The 16,409-nt window shown below is 44.5% G+C and overlaps 1 protein-coding gene across 2 annotated transcripts in view; it reads right to left on the bottom strand.

Annotated features, from left to right (window-relative positions):
- Window positions 1–16,409, bottom strand: part of LOC126325997 (insulin-like growth factor-binding protein complex acid labile subunit) — a 237,027-nt gene that overhangs the window by 96,868 nt on the left and 123,750 nt on the right. For both annotated transcript variants that reach the window (XM_049995471.1, XM_049995470.1), the window contains exon 4: window positions 9,678–9,902. In XM_049995471.1, coding sequence (XP_049851428.1) covers window positions 9,678–9,902 — 225 coding nt within the window. The remainder of the gene's footprint in view (window positions 1–9,677; window positions 9,903–16,409) is intronic.

The following is a 16,409-nucleotide window of genomic DNA, read 5'->3' on the forward strand; positions in this document are numbered from 1 at the left end:
TTAACTTATTTTCGTAAGAAATTTACATTAAACTTACTTCAAGTATACAAACAGTTTTTCTTCAATACGAAGTGGTATTTGGGCACCGCTACCTTCAAAACAGACAGATTTCCGTACAAGCTTGTATACCTCGCGGTAGTGACTCCGATCTTAGCGGGAGTAGTTAGTGAACCGTTTGTCAGGAAACCCAAACGCCAAAGTGAATTCACTAGGAGTTTTTTTCTTTCTTTTTTTTTTGTAGTCTCATGTAATAATACCAGCTCCATTTCTTCCTCAGAATCTGAGTGAACTAAGATTCATGAACTGAACCATTGCTTCACAAGGAAATACTGGCTAAGAAACTGCCTGGTTATACGCTGGGCAATTTGGCGATGTGGACTATTATTACTGCCAGACGTTGTGGAGCACAAACTGCAACTATTTTTTTACATTTTTCAAATTAGAGCAGCATTAACGTTAACAAACGCACTATAACCAAAACACGCGAACAGTGCACAGAGAACAACGGTAAGCTTTCGTTGACTACCACCTGGAAGCGCTAGGAGCTGCCGAGAGTACCCGATCGGCACCAAGATTTGCTGTTCCTTGATACAAGTACGCCTGTGGTGCTGCGATGTGAGGCTCTGTTTTGCTTAAGAGTGTCCTGTTGTAGGCCGAGCGGTTCTAGGCGCTATAGTCTGGAACCGAGCGACCGCTACGTCGCAGGTTCGAATCCTGCCTCGGGCATGGATGTGTGTGATGTCCTTAGGTTTGTTAGGTTTAAGTAGTTCTAAGTTCTAGGGGACTGATGACCTCAGATGTTAAGTCCCATAGTGCTCAGAGCCATTTGAACAATTTTTTTGTGCTGTTGTAGCGGGCAGAGATTTTTTCTGGTGCTTGCCCTTTAAAGAGGTCGCTGGCGATTCGTTTTAGTTACGAGGCGCTCAGTACGAAAGGACTTCGGAGCTCGATGGACGAGTAAGGAGAAACAGCGTAAACACGGCAAGGAGGACGTTCCTGCATCGGAGAAACGCCGTGACCAGAAGACATGCGGCGTATGGCAACCTCTGTTTTCCAGACGTCGCTGTTGATGCTGTTTTATCAGGATCGAGAAGCCTTGCTGCTCCTGGATTTATTAAGACAGGGTGAGTGCCTCGTGCATTGGTGGTTTTCCTCAGGTCCAGGCACTGGAGTGTGTAGCACAGTTTATGGAACATTATTCGGCAGCCTCAATTTTTTTTCTCTCAGTGGTGAATCACATGCTTCTCTATTTCGACGGATAACCGTATTGGTTACTTAGTGCGCCTTTGGTGTGTTCATGTCGATCTAGCGATGCTACACTCCGCTTCGCTCTTGAATGGAACAGTTTTTGCTTTTGGCTTCTATTGACAAACCTTTCTGTTTCATCGTGTTTACCTGCTGATAGGATTTATATGTTATGTTCACACTAGTGAACATACAGTAAATTTTTTTGAAGGATGTTTGGCTATTTAAGCCACCTTTTGATATGTTGAATCTGTTAAGTTACAACCTGTCTCGAGGGATCCCTCTTTTTTTAATTTCGTTAAAAACTGGGATTGTAATAGACGTTTCCTCACTTGTCTTAAAGAGTTTTGGTGTGTTAAAAAAGTCATTTATAATCTTGTCACTCCCACCAACCTTGGCATGTGGCGGCACGGCCAGGGTTTACCTAGCGCATGGCTGTTTTGGTAGAGGTGGCGGCTGGGATCCTTGACTGGTCTTAGGACACGCTGTTGGTGATCATGTCTTACAGGCATCACTTCTGTCTGTATACCACCCATTATGTTTAGAATTTTAATCTTTTACTGATCGTAAAGTCTACTATTGTGTGAATCCTAAACCTGCGCCGGCCGCGGTGGTCTCGCGGTTATAGGCGCGCAGTCCGAAACCGTGGGACTGCTACGGTCGCAGGTTCGAATCCTGCCTCGGGCATGGATGTGTGTGATGTCCTTAGGTTAGTTAGGTTTAAGTAGTTCTAAGTTCTAGATGACTAATGACCAGAGCAGTTGAGCCCCATAGTGCTCAGAACCATTTGAACCTAAACCTGTTTATTAGGACATTTGGATCAAACTTAAATGTATCTTGAAAGGTCATTCAAATGTTACCTATATTCTTAAGTTCTAATGGTTCTGTTTTATGTTCTTTCTGTTGAAACAGTAATTCCTTAGTTGAAATCACTTTAATTCACAACAATTATGTGGTACTCAATTTGCATTTGTAATAAGAATTTTGTGGCCCAATACATTTAAATATGTTTAAAACAAAAAATGCTCAGTTCCCCCCTCCTCCAACAGTCTCGCCATTCCAAACATGTTAAGTTGAAAAGATGCACTGGAACCATTCTGGTAGTACGAGTGTATTTTTGTTGTTTACTTTCTGGGATTTCTGGTCTTCTGAGCATTGTTTGTTTCTATATTCGTAATTTTTAGGTTTTGGTTAATTCTGCCGTCAGCTCAGAGACTACCGGTTGTTGTTTGCAGGTTTTCTCTGACGGACAGGGAACCACGCCAGATGATTGGGCTGGGTGTACTGGGCAAGGAGCAGCTCATGAACGAGGTAAAGATTTATTGCCAATTCGAAGACGATTATGTACTTGATTTATGTTCATGGTGTTCTTGTGCTCCCAGTGCAAATTATGCCAGAGTATATTGAGGAGGTAAGTGCCAGGTTGGGATGCTTTTTAGCCTCTTTCGGCAACTTGGGCAAGAATACAAATGTTTTAGAAGTCAGTTCCCCTTCTTGGTCCCAAACCTATAGGCTTCAGGAGCAGATTACTGACTTAAATACTCACACTGAGCATTTAAATTTGGTAACTACTGATCCTCCTTTAAAAGGCAGTGTTAGCGATTTACTTGTTGGGATAATGGCCTTGCTGAGGACTGGAGGGCGGTGTGAAAATGGAAAACTCCAATCAGGACCAAGGTGTTTCAGGAGCCCAAATGGGGTGTTACTCTGGTTATTTCGTCCTTTTCAGTGCAAAACAATAAATAGATTATTTAGAAATTGATGCTGTTCCTTGTTAGTAAAGTATCTGTTGTTTTCAGTCGACCTGGAAAGGTAGATCAGTGTTTTTAATGTTCTTTGGGATGTAGCTTTTGAGGTGATATCCCCCTTTGCGTAAAGTTTCACTAAGTGACTGTCCTAGCTAGTCAGGGTGGCATATGAGAGTTGCATACACGCATTTTAAGAGAACGGCTTTCCGAAAGAGTTCGGAGTGATTTATTATAGTTAATCACATGCTTTCTGCATTCAGTACACAGGGAATGTCTAAGTAAAGAACTGAAGTATGTGCCACCATGGTCGCTTTCAATGTGAAATTATAAGAGACACAGGTAGTCAGTGTTATTGTACAGGGAATTGAGGATTGTTCCTCGCATTTTTTTAAGATAACCAGTAACTAGCTGAGACCTAGCTCTTTCGGTTACTAATATCATTGGAGTTTCTCACCTAACCTAACCTAACCTAACCTAACCTAACCTAACCCAGGCAAGGCACAGCTCTGATGAGCACGTAGCACGTGTAGTTAACGCTAAACCGAGAAACTCGGGCAAGGGCAACAGGGTGCAAAGGCTTTGCTATCATTGCAGTGAACCCAGGCATTTTATTCGGAATTGGTGGCTTACCCAAGGGTAGCCTTCGAACAGCTGACGTGAGGGTAAAAGTGGCACTCAGCTTCACATACTTTCCGTGAGCTTGTAACAAGGTGGCAGGTGTTAAAGGTCCTTCTTTACCTTTCGATTGCACTTACCTCAACTATGAGCCAGTTATGCCTTGCTCGACTCTGGAAGTATTATGTCCTTGTTGGAATACCGGTAGTATTCCAGGTATCGATGTATTTGTAATCTGCCCAAGGTACAGCGCACTGTAGGGAGCTGTACGGCAGTTAATGGGCAAAAATTGGGTTTGGTGGGCACACTGCATGTGTATTGCCGTATGGGGAATTTTCCCGGGCTGTTCGGGACACTGTGGTGAAGCGGTTGTGTAACAACCTCCTGTTAAAGTGCGATCTTATAGGAAAATCTTGGTTAGTGTTGGACTATGTTAAGGGCATCTTATTTCGGATTTCACCCCTCTTTAAAGATTTTGTTCTGCAAGCATACTCATCGTCCAGGTGTTCTGAATCTGTGAGTTTAAGGTGAGTCTTACCTAATGAAGAGGCACAACAGGTGTTGCATCTACTTTCCTGTATGACGATTGAAGTAGAGTACTGAATTCAATTATTGGAGCGAGACCCCATTAGGCAGTCTCCCTATACACTTTCACTGCCTAAGATGAAAGCGTTAAAACAGGACGGTGACAAAATGTTAGCAGACACTGTGACTCATCCTTCGACTTCCTCCTACGCATCGCCTTCCCCACAACATTCTTTATGTGTTCTTTCCAATTTAAATTGTTCGTAACTGTAATTTATATCTATTTAGTTGATTTTACGGCCTTTATATTAGACTGATTTATCGTGTAACTTAAGTTTAACAGATTACTTTTAGCACTCATGTGGATGATCTCACATTTTTCATTATTTAGGGTCAATTGCCAATTTCGTACCATTCAGATATCTTTTCTAAATCGTTTTGCAATTTGTTCTGATCTCTGATTTAGATTTTCCGTGATTTCCCTAAATCGCTCCAAGCAAATGCCGGAATGGTTCCTTTGAAAGGGCACGGCCTACTTCCATCCCCGTCCTTCCTTAATCCGATGAGACCGATGACCTCGCAGTTTGGTCTCTTGCCCCCTACAACCAGCATGCTGGGATCTAAGGACTGTACTGTCTTGCTTGGCTCTTGTCTTTACTGCTTTTATGTTTCTTGTATGTAATTTGATGTCTCACAAAAGAGGAAGTTATTAGCTAATGGGCAATAAAGAGCGAAAGCTTTCTGAAGCGTTCTTGTTCTCCCGGTCACAAATGATCCCACCCAGTATTAACTGAGTTTTTTAAAGGGGGTGTAGGATGTCAAACCGGTCGACTGGCAGCAGGAAAGGCACCACAGGACATTTTAATTCCCACTGTCCTGAGTATCAGTTTGATGACTCCCAACACGTTTGAATTCCACAGAGCGAAATACAGCGGCGTGCAGTAGAAGAATGCTGTGTGAAGAGGCGTTGCACTGCTCTTTGGCACACTTAAGGCCAAATAACATGTCTTACATTTCCTTGAACATATATGTTTTATATATGAAATCCTTCAGAAAGATGTGCGCTACGAAATGAAAATATTTTTGAATTTTTTTTAAATTTTGACGTCCTATCACAAACGCTCGAGGTGGACCAGGGGAGGGGGCACTATCAAGTTTTTTGCCCCCGGTTCTGAAATATCGTACACCCGGAGCTGGGTGTAAATCGAATTGAGTGCTTAACCGACTCCTTAGTTGCGACGGAGACCTGTCCATTAAACCTTCATTATGGGTGACACGGTGTAACTGTCCCTCGGTGCAGCGGTTAAGTCAGCAGAGGAGTGCTGTTTTAGTAGACTGTATTTATTGTCCGCAGATGGAGCGAGGTTGATATAGCTGATCTCATCCGCATGTTCACCCAAGTGAGTAAGCACTGTGACAAGTTTTGTGTTGTCACTGATGACATCACTTGGGACCGACCGAAAGCTGTTGCAACCTCTGCTAGTGATGGCACTGACGCAATATTGAGGGGAACGAGCACAACGTTCTCTGGCTAAAACCGGAGATACGTTCAGGCCGAAATTTTTGCGAGGAAATAAGTGTTCCGAAAGGATAGCCTAAATACAGTTGGTGGTGGCGTGTTTGTTGTTGTTAGAAGTACTTTAAAAAATGGTTCAAATGGCTCTGAGCACTATGGGACTAACTGCTGGGGTCATTAGTCCCCTAGAACTTACAACTACTTAAACCTAACTAACCTAAGGACATCACACACATCCATGCTCGAGGCAGGATTCGAACCTGCGACCGTAGCAGTCGCACGGTTCCGGACTGCGCGCCTAGAACCGCGAGACCACCGCGGCCGGCTAGAAGTACTTTATCTTGTCGCGAAACTGAAGTACATAGGTCCGGTGAGATAGTATTGGCAACCGGAATAAAATAATAATTGGATCCTTTTACTGACCTCCCAATTCAGAAGATACAATTACCGAAAGGTTCAAAGAAAACTCGAGTTTGATTTCAAACACGTACCCCAATCATACAACTATAGTTGGTTGTGACTTTTATTCACCCTCGATATTTTGGCGAAAGTACATGTTTAATTCCGGAGGTATACATAAAACATCATCCGAAATTGTGCTAAACGCGTTCTCTAAAAATTATTTCAAGAAGTAAGTCATGAGCCCACGACCGGCCGCAGTGGCCGAGCGGTTCCAGGCGCTGCAGTCCGGAACCGCGCAACTGCTACGGCCACAGGTTCGAATCCTGCCTTGGGCAAGGATGTGTGTGATGTCCTTAGGTTAGTTAGGTTTAAGTAGTTCTAAGCCAAGGGAACAGATGACCTCCGATGTTAAGTTCCATAGTGCTCAGAGCCATTTGAACCATGAGCCCACTCGAATAGTAAACTGTTGCGAAAACACGCTTTACCTCTTAGCAACAAATAATCCTGAATTAATATCGAGCATCAAAACGGGTACAGGGATTAGTGAACACAGGGTTGTCGTAGCGAGATTGAATATTGAAACCCTCAATTCCTCCAAAAAGAAACGACAAATATACCTATTCAAAAAAGCAAATAAAAATTCACTTGACGCCTTCCTGAGAGACATTCTCCACTCCTTTCAAATCAAAATTACAGTGTGAGTGTAGGTTAGATGTGGCTTGAATTCAAAGAAATATTATCGGCAGCAATAGAGAGATTTATACCAAATAAATAAAAGGAATAATTTATACCAAATAAATAAACGGAACTGATCCTCCTTGGCACACAAAACTGTTCAGAACACTGTTGCAGAATCAACGAAACAAACATGCCAAATTTAAACAGACGCAAAATCTCGAAGATTGGCGATCTTTTACAGAATCTCGAAATTTAGCGCAGACTTCAATGCGACATGTCTAAACAGTTTCCACAACGAAACTGTCTCGAAACCTGGCAGAAAATCAAAAGAGATTCTGGTCGTATGTGAAGTATGTTAGCGGCAAGAAACAATCAATGCCTTCTCTGCGCGATAGCAATGGAGATACTATCGAAGACTGTGCTCCCAAAGCAGAGTTACTAAACACAGCCTTCCGAAATGCCTTCGCAAAAGACGAAGTAAATATTCCAGAATTCGAACCGAGAACAGCTGTCAACACGAGTAAAGTAGAAGTAGATATCCTCGGAGTAGTGAAGCAAGTTAAATCACTTAGTAAAAGCAAATCTTCTGGTCCAGATTGCATACCAATTAGGTTACTTCCAGAGTATGCTGATGCAATAGCACCATACTTAACAATCATATACAACCGTTCGCTCGATGAAAGATCCGTACCCAAAGACTGGAAAGTAGCACAGGTCACACCAATATTCAAGAAAGGTAACAGGAGTAATCCACTAAATTAGAGGCCCATATCATTAACATCGATTCGTAGAAGGATTTTGGAACATATGTTGTATTCGAGCATTATGAATTACCTCGAAGAAAACTGTTTGACACGCAGTCAACACCGATTTAGAAAACATCGATCTTGTGAAACACGACGAGCTCTTTACACACACGAAGTGTTGAGTGCCATTGACAGGGTATTTCAAATTGATTCTGTGTGTTGATACAGTAACAAAAAGCGGCTTTTAGTGAAATTGCGTGCTTATGAAATACCGTCTCAGTTATGTGACTGGACTCGTGATTTTCTGTCAGAGAGGTCACAGTTCGTAGTAAATGAGGGAAGAAAAACAGACGTGATTTCTGGGGTTCCCCAAGGAAGTGTTACAAGTCCTCTGCTGTTCCTTATCTAGATAAACAATTTAGGAGACAATCTGATCAGCCGTCTTAGGTTGTTTGCAGATGAAACTGTTTATCGTCTAGTAAACTCATCAGAAGATCAAACCAAATTGCAAAGCTGTTAAGAAAACATATCTGAATAGAGCGAAAACTGGCAATTGACCCTCAATAACGAAAAGTATGAGGTCATCCACATGAGCGCTAAAAGGAATCCATTAAACTTCAATTACACGATAAGTCAGTCAAATCTAAAGGCCGTAAATTCAACTAAATACCAAGGAATTACAATTACGAACAACCTAAATTGAAAGGAACAGATAGAAAATGTTGTGGGGAAGGCAAACAATAGACTGCGTTTTATTGGCAGGACATTTAGAAAATGTAACAGATCTACTGAAGAGACTGCCTACACTACGCTTGTCCGTCCTCTTTTAGAATACTGCTGCGCATGTGGGATCCTTACCAGATAGGATTGACGGAGTACATCGAAAAAGTTCAAAGCAGAGCAGCACGTTTTGTAATATCGCGAAATAGGGAGAGTGTGTAACTGAAATGATACAGGATTTGGGCTGGACATCATTAAAACAAAGGCGTTTTTCGTTGCGGTGGAATCTTCCCACCATCAGCTTTCTCCTCCGTGTGCGAAAATATTTTGTTGAGGACGACCTACATAGGGAGAAACGATCACCACAATAAAATAAGGGAGGCCGGCCAGAGTGGCCGAGCGGTTCTAGGCGCTACAGCCTGAAACCTCGCGACCGCTACGGTCGCAGGTTCGAATCCTGCCTCGGGCATGGATGTCTGAGATGTCCTTTGGTTAGTTAGGTTTAAGTAGTTCTAAGTTCTAGGGGACTGATGACCACAGCAGTTAAGTCCCATAGAGCTCAGATCCGTTTGAAACATTTTTGATAAAATAAGGGAAATCGGAGCCCACACGGAAAGGTGCAGTTGTTCGGTTGTATCCGCGCGCTGTTCGATAGTGGAATAATACTGGATTATTGTGAAGGTGATTCGATGAACCCTCTGTCAAGCACTTGGGTGCGATTTCCAGAGTATCCACGTAAATGTAGAACTCACTCTCTGCCTTACCTTCCTATCCATAACGAATCCCACTCTCGTTAAGCCGTTTCCTGCTGCTGGTGGTATTACCCTATACTCGTCTGACCAGAAACCTTGTCTTCTTTCCATTTCACTTCACTGACCTCCACAGTATCTAGACTGAGCCTCAGCATTTCCCTTTTCAGATTTTCTAGCCTCCCTACCACGTTCAAACTTCCGACATTCCACGCCCCGACTCGTAGAACGTAATCCTCTTTTCTCACAGGCATCTTCCCCTTGGCAGTCATCTCTCGGAGATCCGACTGGCGGACTAGTCTGGAGCTTTATGCCAATGGAGAGACCAATTAAAGCCCACATGTCCTGTGGACACGCGTTACGTGTCTTTAATGCAGTTTTCCCATTGCCTTCTGCGTACTCACGCCGTTGATCATTGCTTATTCTTCCGCCTATGGGGCAGTTTCCCACCCTCAGGGCAAGAGACTGCGCTGGAACTCAGTCTCCTCCGCTCTCTTCGGCAAGGCTGTTGGCAGAATAAGGGTGACTTCTTTTGCCGGAAGCCTTCAGCCGCCTTTGCTTGATTTTTATACTGAATTTAAGTGGTAGCGGTGTACGACCCGGGAAAGAGGAAGTTTTGATTATTAGTCAAAGACACTACCGATAGACTACGGGTGCTTCTTACCTTAAACGTATTTAATAGTCTTCTTACCTTAAAATATTGGTAACAAATGCCTATTCTAACTGTACTTACTTGGAGCGCGATGAGTCCGACGAAGGACCTGGAGCCGAGAGCAGGCACTCCGGAATTGGTGACGACGAGCGAGAGCAGGCTGGAGAAGTTGTGGAAGAGAGGCCCGATGGTGAGGTGATTGGGTGGTCCGCGAGCGGGAGCGACAATGCGCAGCTGTCGTACCAGGGCGGCGGGCATCTCGCCCGTGGGCACGGAGCCGGACATACCACCGCGATCGCACACCACCTGCGGGCACAGCAAGTGCAGAGGAAAGCCGCGCACTTCGTCACAGGTTTGTGTAGTCAGAGCAGCAGAGACGTGTTCATCGAATTCTAACTGGAGAGGCTAAGTGAAAACGAATTTAAAACTTCATGAACTGTGTTAAGAAAGGGCTGTAATGCCTCCCCAGTATGTGTGTGTGTGTGTGTGTGTGTAGGGGTGGGGGGACTACGACAAAATATGGAAACACTGAAACACAACACATTATCATGCCTAATACGTTGTGGGAAAGCCGTTGGCATTCAAAACAGCTTCCTGTCGTTTTGGAATGAATAAATACAGGTCCTGTATGGTTCTCATGAGCATCTTAAATATTTCTTCCTGTAAAAAAAGTGGCAAGTTCAGGTAACGATAGTGGAGGTGGATGTCGATCATGCTCCCTTCTCTCCAACGTAGACCACAGAGGCTCAATAATATTGGGATCTGGTGACTGTGGTGCTAGGGGGAGATGGGACATTTCATCTTCGTGCTCACAAAACCAGTCCTGGATGATGCGAGCTGTGTGAACCGGGATCCTGTCGTCTTGCAACAAAGCATCGCTATTGGACAACAAATGTTTTACGATGGGATGGTCTTAATGAGGCAGAATCGCCACATAATCCTTGGCAGTAATTGCGACCTTGCAGAGTAACCTTGTGGCTCATGGAATACCACCATGTCGCTGCTCAAATCAGCACCAAACCCCCGCCACATTCTATTGGGACATAAGCTCTGCCAATGCCAAACGAGATTCATCTGAGCAAATGTCATTCTTCCATTGTTCCTTAGTTCAGGTTTATAGCTTAGGCGCCACATTTTACTATTACAGGCATTTCATCACTATGTGTTTTGGAATTCCAGCTCTCCCTCCAGTGCCCTGATAATGGAGTTCCCATCGTTTTGTTCTGGTGGACTGATGCGCTGTCTTCAGGTGTGTCTCTGACGCGCTTTGTGGAGTGGACACGCTGTCGTTTGGTGCCCCCTTGGGCGGGGGTGGTGGAAGCAGCGACAGCGACAGCGGCCAGCATCGGCCTACTGTTTGGGTGGCTGCCTAAGTTGGTGAGCTGCGGTGGCCTTAACTACCGTACAGCCACGGTAACTCGCCACATGTGGGCAGCCACAGTTTGCATGCTTTGGGGTGTGTGTCCTGGGGAACAGACAGATTCTGCCTCCAGCACACTTCAAACATACCTCGGGGAAAGAGTAGTGGCGGGCAACATTCCTCATACCCTGGCGGCAGAAGCACTGCACCAAGCTTTTCTCCTGATTGAAGTTTTCAACTGTGAACTTTGTTTGCCATCCTCTAAATCAGGTAGAGCAGCGTGTTCTCTGGGGTGTCGGCGGCGATCACCAGCTTAGACGTCGACTCCTTGTGCATGATATGCAATTTCACAAAAGTCACGTTTCTTATGGTGAAGTTCATTCGAGCTCGCCTATCTTTCAGGTGTTCTGGGGAAGACTATCTTGAGAAGCCTCTCTGGGACAGCTGTGTGTGTGCACCAACATATTCATTGGTTTGATGCCTCACCCATCACCTTAATTAAAGCTTCTGTATTCACAGCTTGCACATGCACGAGGTTGCTTCAGACTCTGTACGAGCCCCTTTTAATAGTCTGCATCTCAAAGACTATAGGCAATAGCCACGCTGCGACCGACTTGCTGTGTTTGCAGATCCGGAGTAGGTCGCATTCTCTTCTGCAGAGTCGTCTCCTTGAGCAGCGGCCGTGGTCTGTTGCTGCGTAGGTGGTGACTACCGTCTTGGCGTCATCTGGCACTTTGAAGTGGTTGGCAGTAGTTGTGGGCAGTGGGGAGGATGTCATGCTGTTCCTGGCCACCTGCCGAGATGTGACGATGATACAGGCGAGCCCTGCCACGCTGTCATTGGCAATGGTGCGCCTTCTGCTGCCAATGGTAGAGACAACGAGGTGACTCCTCTTCTTCCTTTCTGACGCCAGAATGTGCTCCAGTTCCCGACCCTTTGTGCCGTTCACCATCGAGACGGAACAGAATGCTGGCCATCTTCCCGCGCGCCCACTCTTCTGTTGGGAGTAACGTGGCAGGTGCATCGTGCACCAGCATGTCGACTTTGTCATACTCATCTTCCATCGCTGAGTCGATGGACGGAGGTCGGGTTTTGTAAGTGGCTGGCGGGGGGTGGGGGGGAGCAGGCTCTTCGGAAGGCGGTCTGCCACACCAACATGGCCAGCCGTTGTAATTGGGAGGCCGGATGGGGCTGTCGGCCGAGCAGGCTCGACTGAACGCCGATCCCTCACACCTATCGTGCTATTCAATGCTCCTCTGAACTCCGGGTGTGCCCACGACATCTCTGCTCAATACCGGAGCGATGATTTTTGTTTCAGAACACACCACATAGTTGTTCGAGAAAGCTGATAATTTTAGCCTGCCCGTCTTGTGGACTTCCGAGGACTCCTTAAGAATACGTATCAGATATCCTCGACATTTCATCAGACTTGCATGGCCGACAACTGCTTCTCCGTTTGTATATGCATCCAACTTCCAAGAATTTTGTATGCCAGTCATAAATCTGCTTTTGCGGAGGCAGCTACTTCCTGAATTGACAGCAGGATGCACTTTGGACATTAACAATGGCTTGACTTCATGCAAATTACAACATACGAAAGATTTCTGTTGTGGTGTAGTTGCCATGTTGCCACAAAATAACAGCGCAGCCCTATCAAAATTTAGAACTTTCATTATTCACCATCATGCGCCATGGTTTGCTATCTTTTACAGTCTGTAATAAACTACTGAAACGTCTTCTTTCCTTCTGAATCACCCGGTACAGAGGGTGATCGGAAGAGAGCATATCTTGTACAACTACAATGCAACTCTGAGCACTAACAGTGCACATTCCCTTAAATTTCTGTCTAATGATTTCCAAAAAAGTAGATGCTAATTTAACCGAAAATAGAAACTAATTTCGCCTAAAATAGATGCCACATTTTCAGGTGATGCCTATCAATTATGGTAATTCTTATTCAAGGATGAGTGGTTTAGTACGACATTTGTCACAGATAAACTGTAAGAGTATAATCAGAGAAGAGATTTATGTATGTACACACTTGAATCTCACTGGGATACTATTGAGAGATTGCCGGGCACTCTCACTTCTGATCTGGTGTTACACTTCTTGATGTTCTTAGAGAAGATGATCTTTATTACTTGGTTGCTACACCTGTATACGATCTGACTTCTTTCATATGATGAAATGGTTGGCAGTAGTTAACGCTCTTGCTTGTGTGCTCTAGTGAAGGAATAGCGGTAAGCTTGTAAGAGGTCCATGACTAAGGAATTTATTGCTAGCGCACTCGAGCAGATGTAATTTCGATGGATTGCTCACGCACTGCCTGCCATATGTGTTGATGTTCTTAGAGAAGATGATCTTTATTACTTGGTTGCTATACCTGTATACGATCTGACTTCTTTCATATGATGAAATGGTTGGCAGTAGTTAACGCTCTTGCTTGTGTGCTCTAGTGAAGGAATAGCGGTAAGCTTGTAAGAGGTCCATGACTAAGGAATTTATTACTAGCGCACTCGAGCAGATGTACTTTCGATGGATTGCTCTCGCACTGCCTGCCATGTGTAAGCCGTAAGAGAATCTCGGACCAGAGAGCAGTGTTGTCAGCAGTAGGAACTGTGTGGCAGTAGGAGTAAGTAGTAGCTAGCAGTCGGGTGTATGGAGTTGACTGGACCGGTCGTGGGGAGCGATGGCGGTGCCTGAACGATATAGTGTAAGGTAAAAGCAGCCTCGCGCATTTGTACTATTGTTATATCAAGTCCCATGTAAATGTTTAAAAAAAATCTCTTAATAATAATCTTTCTTATAAAAAAACAGGTGTAACCTCCCAACAGTAAAAAATAAATATGTATACCATTCATATTTAGCGTAACTTCCCAATAAAAAAAATCTGTAACCTACCAGTAATACAGTATGACTAACCTCCTAATAAAGAATATGAGTCATATATAACCTTTCAATAATTAACTGACTGTGAATCTAAACTGTTAAATCTTGGACGTCAGCAGTGCTGCGTTATGGCCCTGAAACATCGTTCTGGACAAATTGAAAATTCTTACCTCAATGAAGCCGCCAGATAACGCGTATATATCTGCTCCTATAAGAATTTTTTCTGGCACAACCTAGTGCAATGCTGGCCGATAGATTTGTCATGTATAATAAGAAACAATTGATTTTCTTTACAATAATCGGGATGACCGTGGATTGGCGAAATTAGTAAATGCTTTAAATTGAGATGAATGATTGTCAAAATTTAATTTTTATAAGAAAGATTATTATTAAGAGATTTAAAAAAATTACATGGGACATAACAATAGCACATATGCGCGAGGTTGCTTTTACCTTATACTAAATCGCTCAGGCACCGCCATCGCTCCCCACGACCGGCCCAGCCAACTCGATACACTAGACTACTTGCTACAACTTACTCCTACTGACACACAGTTCCTACTGCAGCCAACACTGCTCTCTGGTCTGAGATTCTCTTACAGCTTACATGTGGCAGGCAGCGCGTGAGCAATCCATCGAAATTACATCTGATCGAGTGCGCTAGCAATGAATTCCTTGGTCATGGACCTCGTACAAGCTTTACCTGCGTTCAAAGGAAGAGGGTGCCGATTTAAACGACTGCAGTAAAAGCATACAGCGGCTGAGGGTCGAGGGGAGCGTTATTTCTGCAGAACCTGGGTAAAAATATTTGTGGACTGCCCAGTCACTCGGTCTCATTGTGCAGACATGTTTGATGGCGCCGGTCGGCCAGCGGCCACGTCCACGTCGGCTGACTAGCGCCGAGGAGGAGTTGCTGCTGCTATGGGCAGAGCACTGATGACCGGCAATAAAGCAGAGGATGGACCCTTGTTAGGCAGGAAGCCGATGAGACGATTGTGTGTTTCTGCGAACTTTCGTGGGACAGGTCAGTGGCGCCCAGACGTCCAGACTCTGCTACAAAACATATTTGTGAAGACTTGAGGCTTTTAGCAAGCCTATGGCTGTTCTTTGGAAAGTTCGAAATGGACGCAACGGCAGAGATAACGATCTTTTTATGGAGGGCTGTGGTTCCATCCATGTCATGTTTTTAGCAAAAAGACAGCATAAATGCATGGAAAGAGGCCACGAAGCTTAATCTTGTTTCCTTTTCTCCCAATTAATTTTTAAAGTAGCTGGTTGGTCAAATCTGGGTATGCAGAGCAAGGAGCGGTCTCCCAGCTTCTAATGCCGCGCTCCAACTCGTTATTGGCTTGTAATAAAGTGGAAGTAGTCTAAGATGTACATGTGCTATGCTGCCGTTCTGGCAAGGAAACCTGAGATAAAGAGAAGAGGCCACTCCTGTACTGGCGCTTAGCTAGTAAAGAACTGCAAGTCTTTACCTAAACAGTGAGACTTTTGTCCTTTGCTCGTATGTCACTTAGGGCCTGTGCCAGCTACCATCTGAACTCTCAAAGGTACTGCTCCTAGCATAACGCACACAACGAGTGATGTGTGGGTGTACTTCTTTTAGTCAGCCGTCTAAACATTTGACATATTCTGTCAAGCAGTCAGGGCACGGAGTCAAATTGGTTTGGCAGACCAGCAAATGGGTCCACCTGCACACTGGAATACACCGGGGTTTCAGAGGCTCGTAGGGAAGTATCTGTATTCCGACTTCGCTAAACGCGAGACCACGTACTTGCATTTTTGCAGGCGCGCGCCATTAACAACAAATTACTGCCGTCCACGACTCCAGTCGCCGAGCGCATCGTGGTGTGCTGCCCTGACCTGCAGAAGGGTATATATAGTATTCGCTGCTATTCCGTAGGGTTCCAATATATGGTTCTCAGCACCATGTTCTTTGGAACCAAATTTTTCTTTGTGGAATAGTAGAGTATAGATGCTTGACAGTAGCGTAGTTTTTGGGTCATAAGACGGATTCACGTGTATGAAGTCAGGTAGAGCGATCAGTTCTGGTTAGGGTCTTGTGATGATCCCCAGCTGATCACTTTGTTTGCCATAGACCGCATATTAGTGAAAGCGTTTGCAAAAATGTTTGTGTGACGCTTCTTTAGTCATTTTTCTGTCTTGTGATGTTAAGAATGAATAAATCTCTTGTTATTTAGACCACAACTCCTCCTAGTGTTCTGATTAACATTACCTTTGCCAGTCATACTATAGTCTTGATTGCAATTGAAACTTCCTGGGAGATAACAGCTGAGTATCGGACTGGCAGTCGAACCTGAAACCTTGCCAGTCACGAACAGTGCTCCTACCCAGTTCCCCTCAGGCACACAGTTTTAATCTGACAAGAAACTTCAAATTGGCGCACACTCTTTTGCACAGTGAAGCATCCGTTCTGGAAACGAGAATAAGTTTTCCGTAAGACGTATAGTGAACTTACCCGTGACTGTTTTCAGTTACTTGCGTTACAATTCTTAAAGTGCTACCTGACTACTACATACGTATGGTAAACTGGGATCTTG

The sequence above is a fragment of the Schistocerca gregaria genome, chromosome 2 (genome assembly GCF_023897955.1).
Source record: "Schistocerca gregaria isolate iqSchGreg1 chromosome 2, iqSchGreg1.2, whole genome shotgun sequence".
Taxonomy (NCBI): Eukaryota; Metazoa; Arthropoda; class Insecta; order Orthoptera; family Acrididae; genus Schistocerca; species Schistocerca gregaria.